Source organism: Epinephelus fuscoguttatus, linkage group LG3 (assembly GCF_011397635.1).
Source record: "Epinephelus fuscoguttatus linkage group LG3, E.fuscoguttatus.final_Chr_v1".
Taxonomy (NCBI): Eukaryota; Metazoa; Chordata; class Actinopteri; order Perciformes; family Serranidae; genus Epinephelus; species Epinephelus fuscoguttatus.
The window spans coordinates 36,747,975-36,768,395 of record NC_064754.1 but is presented as its reverse complement, the minus strand read 5'-3'; the positions used below and the strand labels follow the sequence as shown (position 1 = coordinate 36,768,395).

Sequence of the window (20,421 nt, the reverse complement as noted above, 5' to 3'; positions counted from 1 at the left end):
AGCCAGAAACAAAGAAACAAAAATAAGACGCCGCGCAATTGAGAGGGAGTGATTGCTCTTTTGTGAGCGTGCATTTAGAGCCAAAGTGACTCTGGTTCCCAAGTGATTACATGAAGTAAAGAGGAGGAGGAGAGTGAAGAAGGAGAGCATATGAAGGACTAGGTCTCCCGACTCAGCAGACTGAAACCAGCTCAGACTGAGACAGAATAATGTGATGAGAATACAAATGGATATGAAGCTTATTTACACTGAAGATGGCCTGATGAAACCCAGAGAAGAAAACAAACTGCAAACCATCCGGGTATCTTTGTCTATTATTTATTAAATGAGAATGAGTCACTAGGGTTGCCTCAGAGTTTGGAGACAAATCAGCACTCACTGGTTTCAATTAGAGCAGAACTTGTGTGTGTGTGTGATGTGTTTCAGAGCAGAGTAGCCAGCGCTTCATTAAGGTCTTGGAGTGAGAAACTGGGAATAAGTAATACAAGTGTTTGATTACACATTTTGATTTTATTTCTACCATATGAAGAGGACAGCAGATTGAAACTGTAAGAGATGGAACACAAAATGGTAAATGAGGACATAAAGACCAGGTGAGCTTGTTGAGTGCCTCTAAGTTTTTAAGTTACAAGAAGCATAAATTACTATGTACTTTGTAATGTGCCAGAAATAGCAACGCCTACATTTTTGTCTGCTATCCCAGGGCAGGTTGTTATAGAAGCCCTGAGAATCAAGTGAGAAAAAAAATCTGGTTATTGTCTAAGTCTGATCTTAATTGTTTTCTCTAACCCTGTATGTATTACTTACAAACAGGTGAAAAAAAAGGTTGCCAGGATAAAATATCTGTGAAACTGGTGGGGGAAAAAAAGTTTAGGATGTCCAGGATGACTGATGTTTTGTTATTCATTTATTTGTCAGGTGATTTCTTTATTTATTTATATTTTTTTGTCAGAATCATTTTTCTGAGTGTTTTTTTGTAATACTCATTCTGGCCACAAGAGGCTGAAGTGCTCTGCTACCCCATGTTCTAGATAGGACCAAAAGCATGAATGTTTTCTTCCATAACACAAATGCTCTTAGCCCTATTTAGAACATGAAGCAATGGTGCACATCAGCCCACAAATGTGCAATTTAAAGACATCCTCTTGGTGTCAAAGTAATTGCGATTCATTTCTGACTATTTTCAGACACGTTAAAAGCTGTTAATTGACAAATTATAAAAGAATGGGCAGGTTAAGAAGCAATGAAAATAACTATGAGTTACAGCCCTTTACAAAACTGTACATGCATTCACATTAAGTTACTGACAAGGACTGGAATCGCTACTGGCAATGTCATGACAGAAATGAGAAATGCATGTTCTGTCTGTCATATCTGTTCTCAAAACCACCACATCCAGCAACACTTAACCACACAGCCACGCTGAAAGAGGCAGGTACCCTGCAGTGAAAAATCACATCTGCTTCTTTTTTTCCCTCTTCCTCTCTCTATATTTATACACATCTTACTCAAACCCCCTCAGGTGAATCCCACAGTCCCGCATTTTGAGGTTTGCAGTTACATGATAAGCTTGTTAGCTGGGACATTACAACCGGTAATGACTCATGGACACACCGGGACAAAACAGCTGTAAAAATAAGCTGCTACTGCACTCAAGACTCAGACTTCTACTTAAGGAGGAGGTGTGATTCAAAGAAGTAATTACTGTGTGTGTGTGTGTGTGTGTGTGTGTGTGCGTGTGTGTGTGTGTGTGTATGAGTGTATCAGTTGTGTTAGGTCAGCTATTGTTAGCATTTTTGTATGGTTATTTTATTATTGAATCCAATAATTTTAAGACTATTATGTGGAATTTCTGGCAGTTTTTTATAATGAAGATATTCATGAATTTCTACAGATGTGAAACACTTGACCGTGTACTGTACTGTACTACACTATACTACATAGAATTAGTACTGAAGCTTTATGTGCAGGAAACACTGATACAATCCATTTGCATGCCTTTAACATTTAAGCACAGGGCAATGACACACACTGTCTTACGTCAACTGACCACTTTAGGGGCTGTAAAAGATTGAATAAGTATGTCACTGCTGGAAAGGTGGTCTTTTCATAAAGCTAAGCTGTCAATGCAGAGAGATGCAAATACTTTTGACATTGGTGCGATATGACCAGAGAAAACAGAGAAAAGGGCTGTGGCGTTTGGTCTTGGTCAAGAGCTAGAAAACCTACAACTACCAGAATGCACTGCGCCACACCGGACCAATTGGTGGTCCTGAGTTTCCCACCTGGAAACGATATGGTGGCCAGCTGGTAACAAACATTCTCTCACAATAGTTAAAAAGTGTACAAAAATATGTTTATGAATACGTCTTAAAATGCAATAAAATACAAAGCCTTTGTTGTCACTGTACAAAGGATATATAACTAGATTAGGAGTGCTACATCTGATCAGGTGCTAACTAGTCATTAAAACAAGCAAGTAAAAAACGGACATCATTCATAAAATTGGAAATAAGAAGTGTTAAAAAACAAATAAATAGGTTGTATCAAACTGTTGCACATGTAAAATAAATATTGGATTGCACTTAATAAATAAAGTATTAGTATACTGGTGAGTATTGGATTGCACTATTTGATAAATAGTGGAGTGTCTTAAGTGAGACATAGGTGATAGAATGACAGAAATTCACTTTTTAATTGGTTAGCATTGACCGGTTTCACGTCATCCGGCAGATTTGAGTTGAGAGATGAGCAGAGAGATTTGGGCGCTGGTAAGATGGTGGGAAGTTTCCCATAGTTTATTTAAACATAGTCATACCACCCACATTTTAATGAATCAAAGCTGGTGAAAACCTGTAATTTCAAGTATTCCATGAAAAGCCAATCATGATGGCTTACACTGTGTCAAAAAAAGGCTGCTACATTTTGGCTTTGTTTAAGAAGAAATGCATTAACCAATAGATGTGACAGTTGGCTCTCCTTCTCCTCCTTCTATTAAACTATAATGCATTCCATAATTATAACTGTGATGGGAAAAAAGCTCACTGGTGGTCCGTCAATTATGGAGCCTCTCCGGTGTCCCTACAAGCCTCTTAAGTAAATAAAAATATCCCAGAGTGGTGTTACTATAATCAGCTAATCTGATAATGTAAATACTAAGGTGTGTGTGTCTGTGTGTATATGTGTGTATATGTGTGTGTGTGTGTGTGTGTGTGTGTGTGTGTGTGAGAGAGAGAGAGAGAGAGAGAGAGAGAGAGAGACTGAAAAGAGACAGAAAAAGAGACAGAAGGAGATCTTAATTGTCTTTACCCCTCAGAGTCACTTGTCTCCTCCACAGCTGACTCAGAGAATACATTCAGCGCAAGCCGCTTTCAATTAGTCAGGCAGCGAGCATCATGGGAGACGAGGCTCCGCAGGGACACAATCCGACTCCAAGTGTTCAATCCATCATCTGCCAGCGAGGGAATGGGATAATCCCACGAATGAATGGCTGGTTAGCCTCGCAGTGCAGTGGTCAATACTGTACAAGTGTCAGAGGTTGACCTTTTTATTGATTGGCTCACACACTAATCTGCTGTGGGTCGACTGTGTGTGATGGACCAAACATGACAGGACTGCTCTACAGGGTATTTTAGACTGTAAGCAACGTCATCAGTGCTAACTCAGCGATGTTTGACTAAAACCATGTCCCACTCCCAGAGTGTGCAGTAATACGTGAAGTTAATAGCTTGGAGAAGCACAAGATTTACTTTGTGTATGGGTGCTTATCATGCTTGTTCCAAAGTCATATATGTCTTGGTTGTCCCTAAACCCACACACAAGTAAGCCTTTACTTATTAATCAAAACGAATGGACTAAGTGGCTCAGAAAAAAAACGTCCAACTCTCTTGATTCCTTGCTGGCAGGGTTACATTTTTTAAAAAAAAAAAAAATAACTCCATGTAAAAACTACAAAATGCAAGACATTAGGCTGAGTGTTAAAAACATCCGAGTATAAGTTTTAATAAAAAACCACCTGTATGAATAAACATCCTATAATGATCCCAGGAGAACTTCAGAATCTGCAGTTTTTAATCTAAAGACATTCAGTTGAGCGTTTTAGCCTAATTACAACCAGAAACCTACCGACGTCACAATGGTAATATCCATGTATTGTTACAACAGGAGCAGATAACAGCAAAAGATTTTACTATTTTCATGGTTGATGAATCTGTAGACTACATTCTTAATTGAGCAATTAATCATTTCCTTTATACAATGTCGGAAAACAAAGAAAAATGTTTCCCAAAGCTCAAGGTGACCTATTCATATAGTATGTTTTGTTTATTTTATTATCATACTATATATGACATAGAAAAACATCACATCTGAGAAGCTGGAACCAGAGAATATTACTATTAATATATACTGAAATTTCTAAGCGATTATCAAATTAGTTACTACACTGAACAAAAATATAAACGCACCACTTTTGTTTTTGCTCCCATTTTTCATGAGCTGAAGTCAAAGATCTAAAACATTTTCTATCCACACTAAAGACCATTTCCTCACAAATATTGTTCACAAATCTGTCTAAATCTGTGTTAGTGAGCACTTCTCCTTTGCCGAGATAATCCATCCCACCTCACAGGTGTGGCATATCAAGATGCTGATTAGACAGCATGAATATTGCACAGGTGTGCCTTAGGCTGGCTACAATAAAAGGTCACTCTGAAATGTGCAGTTTTGCTTTATTGGGGGGTGGGGGGGTGGGGAGGTCAGAAAACCAGTCAGTATCTGGTGTGACCACCATTTGCCTCACACAGTGCAACGCATCTCCTTCGCATAGAGTTGATCAGGTTGTTGATTGTGGCCTGTGGAATGTTGGTCCACTCCTCTTCAATGGCTGCGCGCAGTTGCTGGATATTGGCAGGAACTGGAACATGCTGTCGTATAAGCCGATCCAGAGCATCCCGAACATGCTCAATGGGTGACATGTCCAGTGAGTATGCTGGCCATGCAAGAACTGGGATGTTTTCAGCTTCCAGGAATTGTGTACAGATCCTTGCAACATGGGGCCGTGCATTATCATGCTGCAACATGAGGTGATGGTCGTGGATGAATGGCACAACAATGGGCCTCAGGATCTAAATCACGATATCTCTGTGCATTCAAAATGCCATCAATAAAATGCACCTGTGTTCGTTGTCCATAACATACGCCTGCCCATACCATAACCCCACCGCCACCATGGGCCACTTGATCCACAGCGTTGACATCAGCAAACCGCCCCCCCACACGACGCCTCACATGCTGTCTGCCATCTGCCCTGAACAGTGAAAACTGGGATTCATCCATGAAGAGAACACCTCTCCAACGCCAGACGCCATCGAATGTGAGCATTTGCCCACTCAAGTTGGTTACGACAAGGAACTGCAGTCAGGTCGAGACCCGATGAGGACGGCGAGCATGCAGATGAGCTTCCCTGAGACGGTTTCTGACAGTTTGTGCAGAAATTCTTTGGTTATGCAAACCGATTGTTGCAGCAGCTGTCCGGGTGGCTGGTCTCAGATGATCTTGGAGGTGAACATGCTGGATGTGGAGGTCCTGGGCTGGTGTGGTTACATGTAGTCTGCGGTTGTGAGGCCGGTTGGATGTACTGCCAAACTGTCTGAAACGCCTTTGGAGATGGCTTATGGTAGAGAAATGAACATTCAATTCACAGGCAACAGCTCTGGTGGACATTCCTGCAATCAGCATGCCAATTGCACGCTCCCTCAAAATTTGCGACATCTGTGGCATTGTGCGGTGTGATAAAACTGCACATTTCAGAGTGGCCTTTTATTGTGTCCAGCCTAAGGCACACCTGTGCAATATTCATGCTGTCTAATCAGCATCTTGATATGCCACACCTGTGAGGTGGGATGGATTATCTCGGCAAAGGAGAAGTGCTCACTAACACAGATTTAGACAGATTTGTGAACAATATTTGTGAGGAAATGGTCTTTAGTGTGGATAGAAAATGTTTTAGATCTTTGACTTCAGCTCATGAAAAATGGGAGCAAAAACAAAAGTGGTGCGTTTATATTTTTGTTCAGTGTACATTCCTCTCAGACTTACAAAATGTCCCCCAGAATAGGAACCTTCTCTAATCAGATACAGTATGGATTGACCTGCCTCGTTAATAGTCAACCTGAATGCCTTTCCATATAGATCAGGCATTAGTGACCTGTGCAGCACAGTGGTTGTTTTAGCCATCACGGACCCATTAGCACATGGGGGAGTCTGAGCCGACAGAGAGTGTGCACTGATCTGAAGTTCATTACAAAAGTTTGCAAGGGCAGAGAATATTTTTTCCCTGCTGTTCTCAAGTTAGTAATTTCAAACAATATAAAAGTCTGAAATGAAACAAGCCTGCCATTCTCCTCAAATTATCGCTGTTTCTCAACCCACGTTCTACTTACACCTGCTTTCTTGAGCACATAAGTGCATCAACACTGACAAGTATGGCAAAATGCAGTACAATAACCGGATGGTGTACTTATGACGTTCAAAAAGTTGAGTATGGAATAATGGTTACTTCTCACCCTCAATGGTCACAATTCTGGCTATGTAACCGAGGGACCAGCAAACCTGTGAAAATGGCAGCAAAGGAAGCTGCAACGGTTGCGATTACTCTGGTGAACAAGCAAATTGGGAAATATTTTTGCTGATGTCATTTGCGGTTAAATTTTGATAGTAATGCCATAGACAGATAACTGAGTGGGCCTATTGGGCACAGGCCCAGGGGCCTTAAGTGTTATGGGCCACTCTGGTCTTGATCAGTAAAATGTCACTCACATTCACATATACTGTGCAGGAAGAGATCCAATATGACCACAAAAAGACACAAAGAGACCAAAAAAATGCAAAGGAACTGCAAGAGACACTGATTAACTACAAAAATGGGCAAAACAATCTTAAGAGACACAAAATGACTACAAAGCTACACAAAACAACCACAAGGAGACACAATGTCCCCTTAAACAGACACAAAACTACTACAAAGAGAATTAAAACAACCACAAGGAGACACAAAGTGACCTCAAAGAGACACAAAACTACTACAAGGAGGCATAAAACAACCACAAGGAGACACAAAGTGACCTCAAAGAGACACAAAACTACTACAAGGAGGCATAAAACAACCACAAGGAGACACAAAGTGACCTCAAAGAGACACAAAACTACCAAAAGAAGGCATTAAAACAACCACAAGGAGACACAAAGTGACCTCAAAGAGACACAAAACTACTACAAGGAGGCATAAAACAACCACAAGGAGACACAAAGTGACCTCAAAGAGACACAAAACTACTACAAGGAGGCATAAAACAACCACAAGGAGACACAATGTGACCTTAAAGAGATGCAAAACTACTACAGAGAGACATAAAAGATGTGTAGCGAAAAACAAAACAAAGAAGGCAAAATCACCACAAAGTCTGTGTGTCTTACTCTTATGTAAAACAGATGGTGGGGCCTGGTGCATATCTGTGTCCAAGGGCCCTTTGTCTCATGCCTGCCCATGGGTAATATTCCGTCCGGTTGCACTTTGCCATTAAAAAGAAGAAGTGGTCAAATGTTGCTTATCATTTCCAGCACAACAGCCTATTCAATTTGAGACAACACTGCCCTGTCAAAATCCAACACTTGGGAATAAGTCCATAGTGTACTAACAGAAGTATCTGAATTAAGACACAGCATTAATCCAATTATTTACAGTCTTACTGTATATCATGGTTAGATTGTTCAGGAAATAAGCCAGAAGCGATGGCAGGGGGCGAAGTAAATGTACGCAGCAATGTGTGCCGACAAGGTTACTGAAAGGTCAAGAGTCAATCCCATTAGAGGGTCTATTAATCCAAACAATGTCAGATTCTGACTTTCCTTTGTGAATTAAGCAAAGAGAGCCAGAAGGCAGTACTAAAGATGAATCCCCTGAATCCTCTCCGACCTACTTTCTCAGGCAACTGATTCTTATCCACAGGGGAGGAAAAATATTCTCACCTGTGCAGAATACCTTTTCTCTTTAATGGTATGTATTGCACTCTGTTTATTCAAACACAACCTCAGGACATTAGATACAGTGCCTGGTGGAATCCAGCCTACCTCCTGCATAATTGATGAGGGACTTAAGATAGTTTCCAAAATTTGTTCTCGTCCTACTTCTTACTAAGAGCTTTGAGTTATATGCCTTTGACTGAAATTTTTGTCAGTTTATTATGTCAGAATAAACCCCTTGAGGTACCGAAACAAACACTCACAAGAACAAACAGAAAACAAAACAATACAAAACACAACGAACAACACATAATACAACAATGCAAGAACAAAAATAAGCCAATCTACTCAATAACAGAAAAAGAAAAGTTACCTTAGGATAGACACTATCATTACAAAAATGATCAAACCATAGAGGAACAGTCACTGATAGCATTACTGAAAACAAATGCCATTTGTTTCAGATGACTTTGCTCAAACTTGGAAACTTGTTCTCCCAAAGTATTTAATGAACACTCAATATTGCACAAAGTGTTATGAAGGGATTCAAATTTGAGTCAGAATATCAGTTTTAATCTTTTGGATGGTTTCACATAAGGTTTGCAGTGAGATCTGGCTTTCCTCCATAGCCTTGTGTACATGGATCAGAAAGTATCTCCTGGTTTTAATTAACTATGGCTGAAACTTTTTTCCTTCCTTCCTAATTTTTTACGCATTTATAATGCGGTACTTCAGCATACCAAGATGCCACCAAAATGTTATGGCTCTACTGCACGCTACTCCATTCACATTATGGGTATCAAATGAAGTACTCTATTGCTATCAGTATCACTTTAAGAGTACTGGTATTAGTACTGATATTGTTATCTTTAAAATGCTACCAGGCCTGAAGCCACGTCAATCTTAAATTCATAAAAGTTACAGAGACTAAACAGCACAAGATATGACATTATCTTCAACTTAAAAACCAACAAACCAGAAATAATCAACCACTTTAGAAGTAAAGCAAAGTTCAGTCCGGACAACTTTAGTTAAAGGAGCAATAAGCGAAATTCATCATTTCTAGATTTAAGGAATTAAAAAATTGCTATGTGAAGAACTAGAGGTGTAATTTCATCTGGAGTATAACATGACCTCACACACCCTCTCTCTGTGTTGATCTCCAGCCCATTGTTTACAAGCCGGTCCGGCTGCGCATTCATGTACGTTCATGTGAATCCCATGTCTGTTTTAATTAGTGTTACAGTAACGTTAGGCACATGTCGCTATGTCAATTAAATTAAATTTAATGTTACAATCGTAGCATGGGTTAATGTCCGGAGCTTGAGTTATTAGCAGCTCGGTCCCAGAAATGGGTCAGGCGTTTCGGTTGTGTTAGGTGAGTAGCCCGGCAGCTCAGCTAACATTTGCAATTAGCACTGTAAAATGTAGCCCGGCAGGCAGCCTGGCGGCTGTGTTTAGCTATTCCCCTGCCTACTTCAATGAGCCCGCCAGGCTCACGGGTTCACAGAAAAGAGAGCCGACTAGTGCTAACGCTAACGTCCCCACGCTTCTCGGCTCCGACTCACTGAGCCTGATGGAGAAGCGTGGGGACGTTAGCACTAATGGGCTGCCATGCTAACGTTTCAACTCTTCTTCGTGAGACTGTGAGCCTGGCTCCCGGCTCAGTTGGAGTTGGAGCGTTAGCGTGGCAGCTGAGTAGTGTTATTAATGTGGGAAGAAGCAGCAGGTTTATTGGGCAGCTGAGTGAAGCTGAGTGAAGCGGAGCCTGCGGAAGAAACACCGGGACCGTCTGGATGCGATAGTCCGTGGAGATGGTGCGGTACTCGCCGGCACAGACGAGGCGAGTGGGGGGGGGGGTTGTTGGAGAGCAGAGGTAGAGGGAGGAGTGTCTCATGACACACTTTGTTTTGCTCTACAGGCAGTGCACAACAGCGAACCTAGCAGTGAAACGATTTCGCTTATTGCTCCTTTAAAGAAATTAAAAGGAGCAGAATTATATTTGGTGGTGTGGCTCTGTTCTGGGGCCTCTCTGCCTTTCCTAGGCCTACACAAAAAGCCTGAGGCGGAAAGAGCACACCTCTCCGTCTTTCCACGAGCCTCCATGGAAAGCCTTAAGGCAGAGGGAGCACACCCCTCTGCACTTCCACATGCAACTAAAGAAAGCTTGAAACAGAGATAGCAAATTTCCCTGCCCTTCCATGTGGCAACATGAAAAGCCTGTGGTGGAGACACCCCACCTTTCCGTCCTTTTGCGTGCCTTTGTGGAAAGCCTTAAGGCAGAGAGAACACATCTCCCTGCCCCTCCATGCACCTACATGGAAAGCCTCAGGCAGGGAAAGCAGCAGCAAAGACCCCCAGGAACAGAAAAGAGCCAGCGTCAATGACAAACAAATGACATTGATAAGTCAGACACAACATAAAAAGGAGGAGCAGGGGTGGAGGCGTGTTGCAAAGCGGCTTGCAGAGGAAGAAGCAACAGTAGGACAGGACAGGAAAAAGCCGTTAAAATAGGGCGCCCTGAATGAATACGATTTGCCGATTGGATGCACAGAAAGGAATCATGTGATCTATCAGCTGACTCCCTTCCATCAGTCAGCTGCTCCATCAGTAGACCGGGCTGCTTGAGATCAGCTGATGTAGCTGGGAGCCGTGTCCTGCCTGAACTAACGCTGTGCTCAAGTCTTTTAAATATCTGAGCATGCTGCTCACATCTATGCTTCTTACCTGTACTGAGCCTGGAAGTGTTCCTGGACAAAACTGTGTCGATCTCGAGGCTGCTGTTTGCTGGCTGAACTGGGACTGGAAGGGTCCTCAACTGAACTGGGTCCCTGCAGACAAAGAGACAGTGAAGGAGAACAGAGAGGAGACAAATAGTCACTTTAATAGACATGCTATATATTTACTTCAACTTTAAATAAAATACTCTGCAGGCAGACATATAAATTCAGGCAAATATATATGATATTTAATAAGATACTGTGAACATTCATTTCCTGCATGCAGAGCTCTGACATCAGTCTGAATTACAAATTGAGGCAGCGTGAGAGAAGTGTATCCCATCTGGATTTACTGCCCAAATTAGTTCCAGGCATCAGCTATATAACTGACAAAAGATCATTTTGTTGCAGAGGAAGAGATAATGCAAAACTCTCCTTGACAGGAGCCAACAACTAATCATGTATTGTAGCTTTCACTAGTCTTGATTGTAGATATGAACAGGATGGGAGATAAAATAATACCTTAACCTCTCTGACATTGCCCTTTGACTGCAGTATTTAAAGACAATACACTGTACAAAAGAATGGAATCCGTAGTAATGAGGTTTGAGTCTTGAGAAAGGAGTGAATCAACATTTTTACTCGCTAAAATTAACTTTTTCAATAAAAGACTGAATTGAATTAAATGGGAAAAATATGAGTCATAAAACATTAGAGCAGGGAGGGATGTCATCTGTCTGGGAGAGAGGGAAAGTTTAAATGGTAAACAGTTAACACAGATTGGAGTCATAGAAACATTTGAGATGTCAACCATCCTCCGTGCCACGCTGATGTCTGCTGAATAAACTAAATGACTGTGATACCCTGCATGCTGTGTTGGACTCAGCAGGAGGGCAGAGAGACTTCAAAGATAAACATAAGAATAAAAGAATGAAGGCGATGAATAAAAGATGGACAACTCTGACTCGAGGAAACAGAGCAACAGATTGCTGAATCTTTATCTTATATGGCTGATATTGAAGCTGTCAATAAACACTAGGTGGTAATGACTGATTTAACACACAGGCAGACACGCACACGAGCAGTTCAGCTGAGGTCGGCTGCTACATGTTTTTCTGCTGCGGAGTTGAGTATCATGGTGCTAGTCTGTTGTCTGATAGCCCAGACAGACATCCTGTACTTATTATGTAACACCACAGCACAGTTTAAGATGTGCTTTTTTAGCTGAAGGAACAACGGAGCAACAGTGCACCAGCAAGGTCTAAAAATCTGCACAGCATCTATAGTTAGGTTTGTAGGGACAGGATTCAGGCAGGTTTACAGGCATCCTCTCTGCAGAGTGATGAGCTGTTTGCCCAACATTATCACCAGACACCGGTGATTGTCTGAGGTGAAAATTAAAGAGACAGTTAATCCCCAAATCAAAAAAAACATTTTTTTTGATTTTGGGGTTAACTGTCCCTTAAAGTTACAGTAAAAAAAAGCCTACCACAGCTACTTTTCCAACTACTTTCACACTTCACGTTGGCAGAGACTGTAAATTGCACACTGCAGAATTGTTTAAAGGCCCTGCGTGCCCACACAGGTGTTTTCAATTACCCCGCTAATTACAACTCTAGTCAGGTGGAAATTGGGTGGAACTGGATTGCAACAAAACTACAGGGGAGCAAAGCAGAGATAAATCAAGCACAGTCTGTAAACACCCACATAGTGTTGACAACAGGGCTAATTGGGTGGCGTAAGTGAAAACACCTGTGTGCGATCAGTTCAAAGCAGCCATTTTCACTTGACACAGCAGGAAAAGAACAGGTGATGCAAATTTTGTTAACAATGTCTCTGTTCCATCAAGTTTCGCACTCAGAGGCCGTTTACACGTACACGGTGATTTTGATAAACGGAGACATCTTCCTTCGTTTGTGCCCTTCGTTTACACGCAAACGGAGATTTCTCCTCTGAAAACGAGTCTTTCTAAAAACTCCGGCCAGGGTGGAGATTTTGGAAAACTCCGGTTGCGCGTTTGCATGTAAACTGAGATAAACGGAGATAGACGGAGTTATAGGCAGCCGACGTCACAGTATGCGCCGGAACTTGCGACTGTGTCAAAAGTGCGACCCATGAGTGCGACCTATGTTGCTATGGTGACAATGGACACATGGAAGGCTTGAGCTTCTCGTTACACTGCCACCTACAGGTTTGGCATGCTCTTGTGTATATATACACGGGTAAGTGCAAACGAAGAATTTTTTGAAAACAGAGACGGTGAAATGTCCGTCTATGAAAATAGCCGGCAACGTGTAACGGCCTCTAAAACATGCCACTGAGCCAGCGTGCATGCACACTACCAGACAAACAAGCATACAGTAAACTAATAGCAGTGATGCATTGAACAGCAAGACTCAGCAAGACTTTACAAACAACACTACAGGGCAATGATGCAAACTTTAAAGGGAAAGTAAAGCAAAGTGAGTCCTGGAAATGGTGCCTGAAAACAGATTACCTGGATTACTATTCTGGGATGCAAATGATGAACACTTTGTAATTAAGGTTTCAAACTTTTGAGAAATCATGAAGGGGTCTCTACGTGAAATTCAAAGTATATGAGTTGTCTCTGAATCGGCAGCTAGCAGCTAACGATGCTAACTCCACAGACAGAACTAAACAACGGCAACAGTGCTGACAGAGCAAACGGTGTTAACCAGTTGGAAATCGGAGGGTGGCTGCTACACTTCCGCCCTGACACAGTCCCAGTATCGGCGTTAACAGCCACATGAGCACAGTGCAAAGCAAAGGTGTTGAGCTAGCTTGTGGGATACACTTATTCACTAACATGCACACACAGCTGGATCGGCTTACCACTACAAAACACAGAGAGGTTTGGATTATGACACACACGGAGGTAGCATGACTTCATCCTCTGCTCAGGGCGCCAATACGGCTCATTTATGCTCAGCATTAGATATGTTTAAGCAAGGTATGACCATAGACGATGACAAAGACAAAATTAATCTGTAATATAGTTCTCTGTCAACATGTCGGTGTATTTAATGGCCTCACAGATCGCCGCCGTCTACAATACTGCCTCTGTTTAAAGGTAAGTTATTACCATCTCCTCCACCGTTACCTTGTTTGTTTTTGTGTGAAACGTTGGACTTTGCCCTCTAGTGCCATCTACTGGCTGTATCTATGCTATCATAAAGGACGCTAGGAAGTATGAGGTCAGAGATATTTACAGCATTTGAAACAATCTTTATTTTCATACAGAAAAGGAGTATATGAGCCCTGAATCCACTATTTTTCTTACCTAGCAAATAGTGGATTGCCCCAATAAATGTCACATACAGAACCTTTAAATGGCACACACATACCAATTAGGTAACATAATATTCAAGCTCAAACTCTTGTGTGGGACTCAAACATTAAGCAGCATACTGAGTCAGACACTAAGATACCAAGGTCTGGTCTCCCCACCTTCTCAGGGGAAATGAGACTTTCTGCTGTGGTCTCGCATCGTGTCTTCGGAAATAATGACAATCCAACTTTGATGAAGCTTTGCTATTGTTCAGACTAAATCCAATCACTGCTGCATTCTCTTTGAACAATGAGCTGCTTTTTTGGCATCTTTGAAAACTTCTCCAAGGATGGCTCTTTACCAGAATATATAATGAAGCAAATGCACAAAGAAAAAAAAAGCATGTGGGACAGTTTGTTTTCAAACTCCACCTCAGCCCATTTCCAGACTTGGCCTTGTCTTTACTTTAATGCTTGTCTCTACTACTAAGTTGATGAAAACACAACATAAAAGCTCATTATCCTTTAAATCACTGCAATATGAAACAGTAATATCTCTACCTTTTGTAATCAAGTGAAACCACAAGACAAGATTTCCAATTAGTGCCACTGTGTCTGCTGAGGACACCCAGACTAACACAACGGAGGGAAGCAGATCAGCTACGAACTGCTGTTTGTTTGGGAGCAGTATTTCCACATGCTCACACCTCAGCCATCTGCTCAAGTAGTAAGTGAAAATAATATCACACATCCATCTTGATGTGGCCTTATGCTATAAGAAAGATAAAAGTAGAATTAAGGTAAGAAATAGCACAGTGATGTGTAAACAAAACAGAAGGAGGTGCCTCTGTCTCAGAGCATCATATCACTTATAATGGACAGTTTAGAGAGACTGTGTGAGCTACAGAGATTGGAAAAGGGATTCGTCGGCACCTGGGGACCATGTAGTGCAGCAGGGGCTATTTGAAGTTAACTGCAATTTCCATTTTGTGCTGGTGAGCATCAGTTTCACTCAGAGTTGGATGGTGGGATGAAAAAGGAGAATTACCCAAAAGTTATTCTGAATTCTTAAGATGCAGAGCCTCTGAATCTTGAATGGACTGCATATGATTTGGACTGGGATTCTTAAAATCTCTAGCAATCATATGATTTTACAGCTCCATTAAACCATATTTTCACTGAATCAAATGGCATAAATTTCATTTTTTCTGGGAACATGTCACATAGTGTGTTATTTCAGTAACCATGCTCTGTATTTCACATGTGTTTATCATCTCTCGTTCTTACATCACAAGCCGAGCAGTGGCCGACTCTCCTTCTCTCAATTCCGCCCTCTTTCTCCATCTCTTCTCCGGAGGACAATGGAGAACAATCCTCAGACCCTCAGAGACAGACTAGGTTACAAGCATCACCATGGAAACCCTGGCCTCATTCCCCCCAATCAACATGTGGGAACAGGGAACTTTTTCATCAGTCACAGTGCGGCCTAAAAATAAAGAAAAAGGCTAATCACCAGAGCCATTCATGTTTGTCTGAAGCATACGCCATAATGTCTCTTTGAAGCACCATCCCCAAGGTGCATGAATATGTACAATAAATATACTCAAGTATTTTTTAATTTACTAGTCTCCATTGTACAAATTCAAGTAAAGGACAATACTAGAGTTTCTTCTAGTACTGTAGAACTCTTCTCATGAAAGCACAAGGACGAGCGCACAGCAGGTACTCTATACTCAAGGGTTGCAGGCACACTTGCAGAGATAATGGTGTTTGGACGAGCGCACTGAATATGTTTCAGACATAAAATGGATTGTCAGATAGAGATTCCCAAAGTGATGAAATATGTTGGTTGCAATGTGGGATGTGATATTACCTTCACTTTCTCCTTCACATAGCTGTTAATCCCTGCAGATACACGAGATGCCACTGTAAAGTCTGAAATGTTGAATAGTGTGTCAGCAGTGCCATTGTTAATTAAAAGCATTTTGTGTGGTAATTCCTGTTTCTGCACACTGAGGATACCTTTAGATTCACCAATAGCCTTTGGATTATGCACAGTTTAGTTTCATCACGGGCGGCACGGTGGTGTGGTGGTTAGCACTGTCACCTCACAGCAAGAGGGTTCCTGGTTCAATGGGAGCCCTTCTGTGCGGAGTTTGAATGTTCTCCCCGTGTCTGCGTGGGTTTCCTCCGGGTACTCCGGCTTCCTCCCACAGTCCAAACACATACAGGTTGGGGATAGGTTAACTGGTGACTGTGAATGGTTGTCTGTCTCTATGTGTCAGCCCTGCGATAGTCTGGTGACCTGTCAAGGGTGTACCCTGCCTCTCGCCCAATGTCAGCTGGGATAGGATTTATCCTTCAAATCACTTTATTTATTCAAGTTTCTCACCATAAAATACATTTTACAAGATTACTTTCAAACACATGATTATATTAAAATTTTACCTTCGTCCAATACAAATTTTTACTGAATAGAGCTCGAACGCATCATAATGTAACTCAATGCAACCTGTGTTAGCTGTTGATGTTAACTAGCGCTCCTGCTGATTTTAACAAGGATTTGTTGTTCACAATGTACCATTAACAGGGACACAATAGGATGCATCTCCTGACGCATGGATTTTGAGTTTACTGGGTCCTTTCGTCCAGAAGTCATCCCGGAGAAAATCTCCATTTGTCCAATACAGATTTTCTATTGTCTCTGGGAGGACAGGATGCTGTCAGTCTCGAGCCCTGCTTTTTAGCCTGCGCAAAATTTATGTGACACGTCAGGAAAAAAACTGGCCGCTGCCATCCCTGAATGTCTTTTTACCTGCCAATAGGCTGATGGCGGCAAACAAGGCAATATCGGCTGATATCAACGTTCTGCAAAAAATTGGTGCATCCTTAGTAAATTCCAACTCAAACCTGCAGTTCAGCCATACTGTGGTAACCATTATGGGTTCTTCCTCAAACAGTTTCATTTAGCTGGGGACACAAAGTGCCAAGAGAGGAAGAAAGTTGTTTGAGATGATGGAAGAGGAATATGAGGAGACAAAGACTGGCTTTGATACTTAACTCTATGCATAATAAATCAAAACCGGAGCTTTTCACTGTACGCTTGGGGCAGGTCATCAACCTCTTAGCCAGACCTGAGTAACAGAAGACTCCATTGAGCGAGAATAAGAGATAGTGATAAAGAGACAGAAACCGCACTTGTGTATATCTAACAAAGACACATACTGTATATGTTAAAGAAACATGCAGTTCAGATACAGAGAGAGAGAGAGTAACAGACAGAGCACCGAGTGTGCTGTGTCTCTTTATTTAGCACCCAGGGAATAATGAATACCACCACAACATTGTTCCAGCTCTGCTATCGTCTGCCAAAAATAGATGCGGGGGCCGGCCGCAGCAATAACAAGTGAATACTAATATTCAGAAACACTAAGCTGTTCAATTGTCACACTGGGTGTAATCCAAAAAAACTCTGAATGCTAACAGATCTAGGCCACATTCAACTGCCTCCTGTTGCTTGGGGACAAAATTACCGGCGGCATCTACATGCCCCTGGCAGTGTAATTGATTTTTTAAGATTTACTTATTGACCAGGGTTTCAGAGCTCAGCATGCTCCGGCTGAAATAGCTGTATTCGCCTTATTTTCTTAATGACTGTAGTGCCAAACTGTAGACGAGCGTCTTTCAAAAAAAAAAAAAAAAAAAAGGCAGTAGAGCACTGAGTAGGTACAGGGGGGTTTAAAAAGTGACAACTACAGCAGGCAACTGAGGAAAAGACTAGAGGAAATATTCAAGGACTAAAAATAAAAGGCTTTTTTTTTTTTTTGCTTTTTCTGCACCAGAGATACTTTCTGTTTGCTCATGCTTTTGTGTTTAGAGCCGGTTTCATTATTTTTCCCCAAACAGCCAGGTGCTGGTCAATTATAGCACAGAGAACTGATCTAATATAGTGTAGGAGCCAAAAGCCTGGAGGTCTTGAAGCAAAGGGTTCTGGGATTTGGACACACACCTTCGAGAATAAGAACTGAATTATTTGTGACGAGCGTTGATAGTAACCTCTTTCTATTATTACACCATTGCTCTTAATATTAACTCCTTTTCAGTAATGGCAGCGAAGCCATTCCCAGCATTCTGAGCATGTTTTTTCATTGTTTCAGGGGTATAAAAAGAGCCAAGGTCGCATTGGAAAGAACACTGTGTCCTCCGACTGTTTTGTTCTCCCTTTTCTGTTTGCGCGATGAGAGGTCGAACGGGTGCATATCACCACCATCAGCAGAGCTCGGCATCATCGCATCACAGGAGCGGCATGGACTCATGGGTATTGTGTATCAAGTGAGAACGTTGCGCTTTCTGCACACGCTCATACCAAGACTCACCAGGGCCTGTGCACACAAACACAAGCACTCAAACACACATAACTGCACACACATAAACTTCAAGGGTGCAGAATCGCTGCATTGTCCAATTAGAGACAAGTCACGCTGGCGCTCCAGTCAGCTCTTCAATGTACTGACTGCACTTGTGATGTCATAGGAAACAAAAGGCCTGCTTGTTTTCACTGTGGATAATAATTTATATATCAGTGAAATATATAGAGCATTTGTAACCATTTACAAACGTGCTAATGTTCTTGGTACTGGCAATCAGTCAAGCTCGCTTCGCTGCTGAATGCCAGGGAACTCACCTGGTGTGTGTATGTGTGTGTGTGTGTGTGTGTGGGGGTGTGTGTGTGTGTGTGTGTGTGTGTGTGCAGTCAGCACTATCTGCGCACCGCTAAGCTAAAAACAAAGAGCAGATTGCTTCTCTGATTGTCTTGGGATCCTGCGTAGCTGCATCACACCCTGCAGCTGTGATATACTGACTGTCTTGTCATCCTGCCTGCTGCACCACAGCAGGACAGCGCAACATGCAAGATTTGGTAAAGCCACCAAGACCCTCTAACATGACAGCAACGGTCAAAAAAATGTAAGCAACACACTCAATTTGTGGCATGTACAGTAAGCGTGCCACCTTTATCCTATCAAGGCTCCCCTACAGCACAGTGTGAGACAAGATTAAAATGCCTTGTGAAGACATACGGCAACTCTGATAGAACCAGAGTGCTCCTTACTGGCACCCAGTATAGCAGTGACAGAAATCACACTACTTCAGCAAGGAAGTGCATGATAAGAGAGACTTCACTGTGACCTGAGATCTATTCTTCTGCTCCTCAGAAACCTCACATTGGTTTTAGGACTCAGTGCTGTGTGATCAGTGAAACATTTCTCCAGTGCAGCCACTGTAAATCTCTCTGGCCCTGTGCCTCTGGCAAAGGCACCACTTCCCTCCAGAGATCTTCACACTCCAAATCCCTACATGAAAACATACGTTGTTATCAAAGCCCTGCTGATTCCCCATGGCACGCATTCATGTGAGACATTACTAAGGCACTCCTCTACAGCTTGTTGGGGAGTGAGTAGGAGTTTGGCTTCCTGTACGTGGTTATATATTTGAAGGTGTGTGTATATGTGGGGGGTTGTAGTTTCAAAGCGAGGAAAAGGAATCTGAAATCACTGTAACAATGGAGAGGAGTGGGTGTTTGGTGTGTGTGCATGGGTGAGTTGTTTTAGCTGCAAAACATGAAAACAACAAACCAGGGGAGGCAGGTTGCCCCGGAGGTACAGAGACTGACTAATGACCGAAAGGCTGCAGATTACAAACATTGCGCTGACACGCTGGTTTATTTGTGCTCCAAAATAAATCACTGTGATCATAATTATTAATCGCAATCAGGAAAACAAAATTATCTTTTTGCAATTTGAGACAGCAACCACTTAAGGCTTAAATGTTTGTAGCGTCGTCTTTAATGGAGCAGCACTGAACTGACAATGGTTACAAAGGATTCTGCTGGTGACAACTTTTAGTGGAAAAAATAAGAATCAATATGACAGTATGAACTTTCATACTCACTTTGAGAAACATTTTGATATGGCTTACTAAATAGGATAAACTGGTCTAACCAACCAATGTCAGGCTCGTCGGTGAGAATGTGAGGGCGGATTGGTTTCAACCAATAAAAGAGAAAGAGACTGTTTCTTTAAATGCAGAGTCACATTCGTCCTCCTTTAACGAAACCGGTTATATGTACAACTCCAGTGGAAGGCAATTATGTCAGCACCTTTAACCTATGCATTGCAATGTAGTCCTTCTTTGCCGCTTCTTATACTGTAGGCTGCTGATTAATCGTTGTCCATGTTTCCAGACCAGCTGTTGCGCTGGTTCTGGTAATCCATGGTTTCTGGTTGTGAAATGATTTAACTACAGCTTTGGTACAGTTGCTTCTGTTGTTTTAAAAATTAATCCACCACAGACTCACTGATGTCATTGGTGATGTGTGACAGTGGTGCAGCCG

At 42.0% G+C, this 20,421-nt stretch overlaps 1 protein-coding gene across 1 annotated transcript in view; it reads right to left on the bottom strand.

The window, feature by feature from the left end:
- The window catches only part of usp43a (ubiquitin specific peptidase 43a), a 188,985-nt gene that overhangs the window by 119,561 nt on the left and 49,003 nt on the right, over positions 1 to 20,421 (bottom strand). Inside the window, exon 3 of the mRNA XM_049571236.1 lies at positions 10,750 to 10,853. Within this exon, the coding sequence (XP_049427193.1) occupies positions 10,750 to 10,853 (104 nt within the window). The remainder of the gene's footprint in view (positions 1 to 10,749; positions 10,854 to 20,421) is intronic.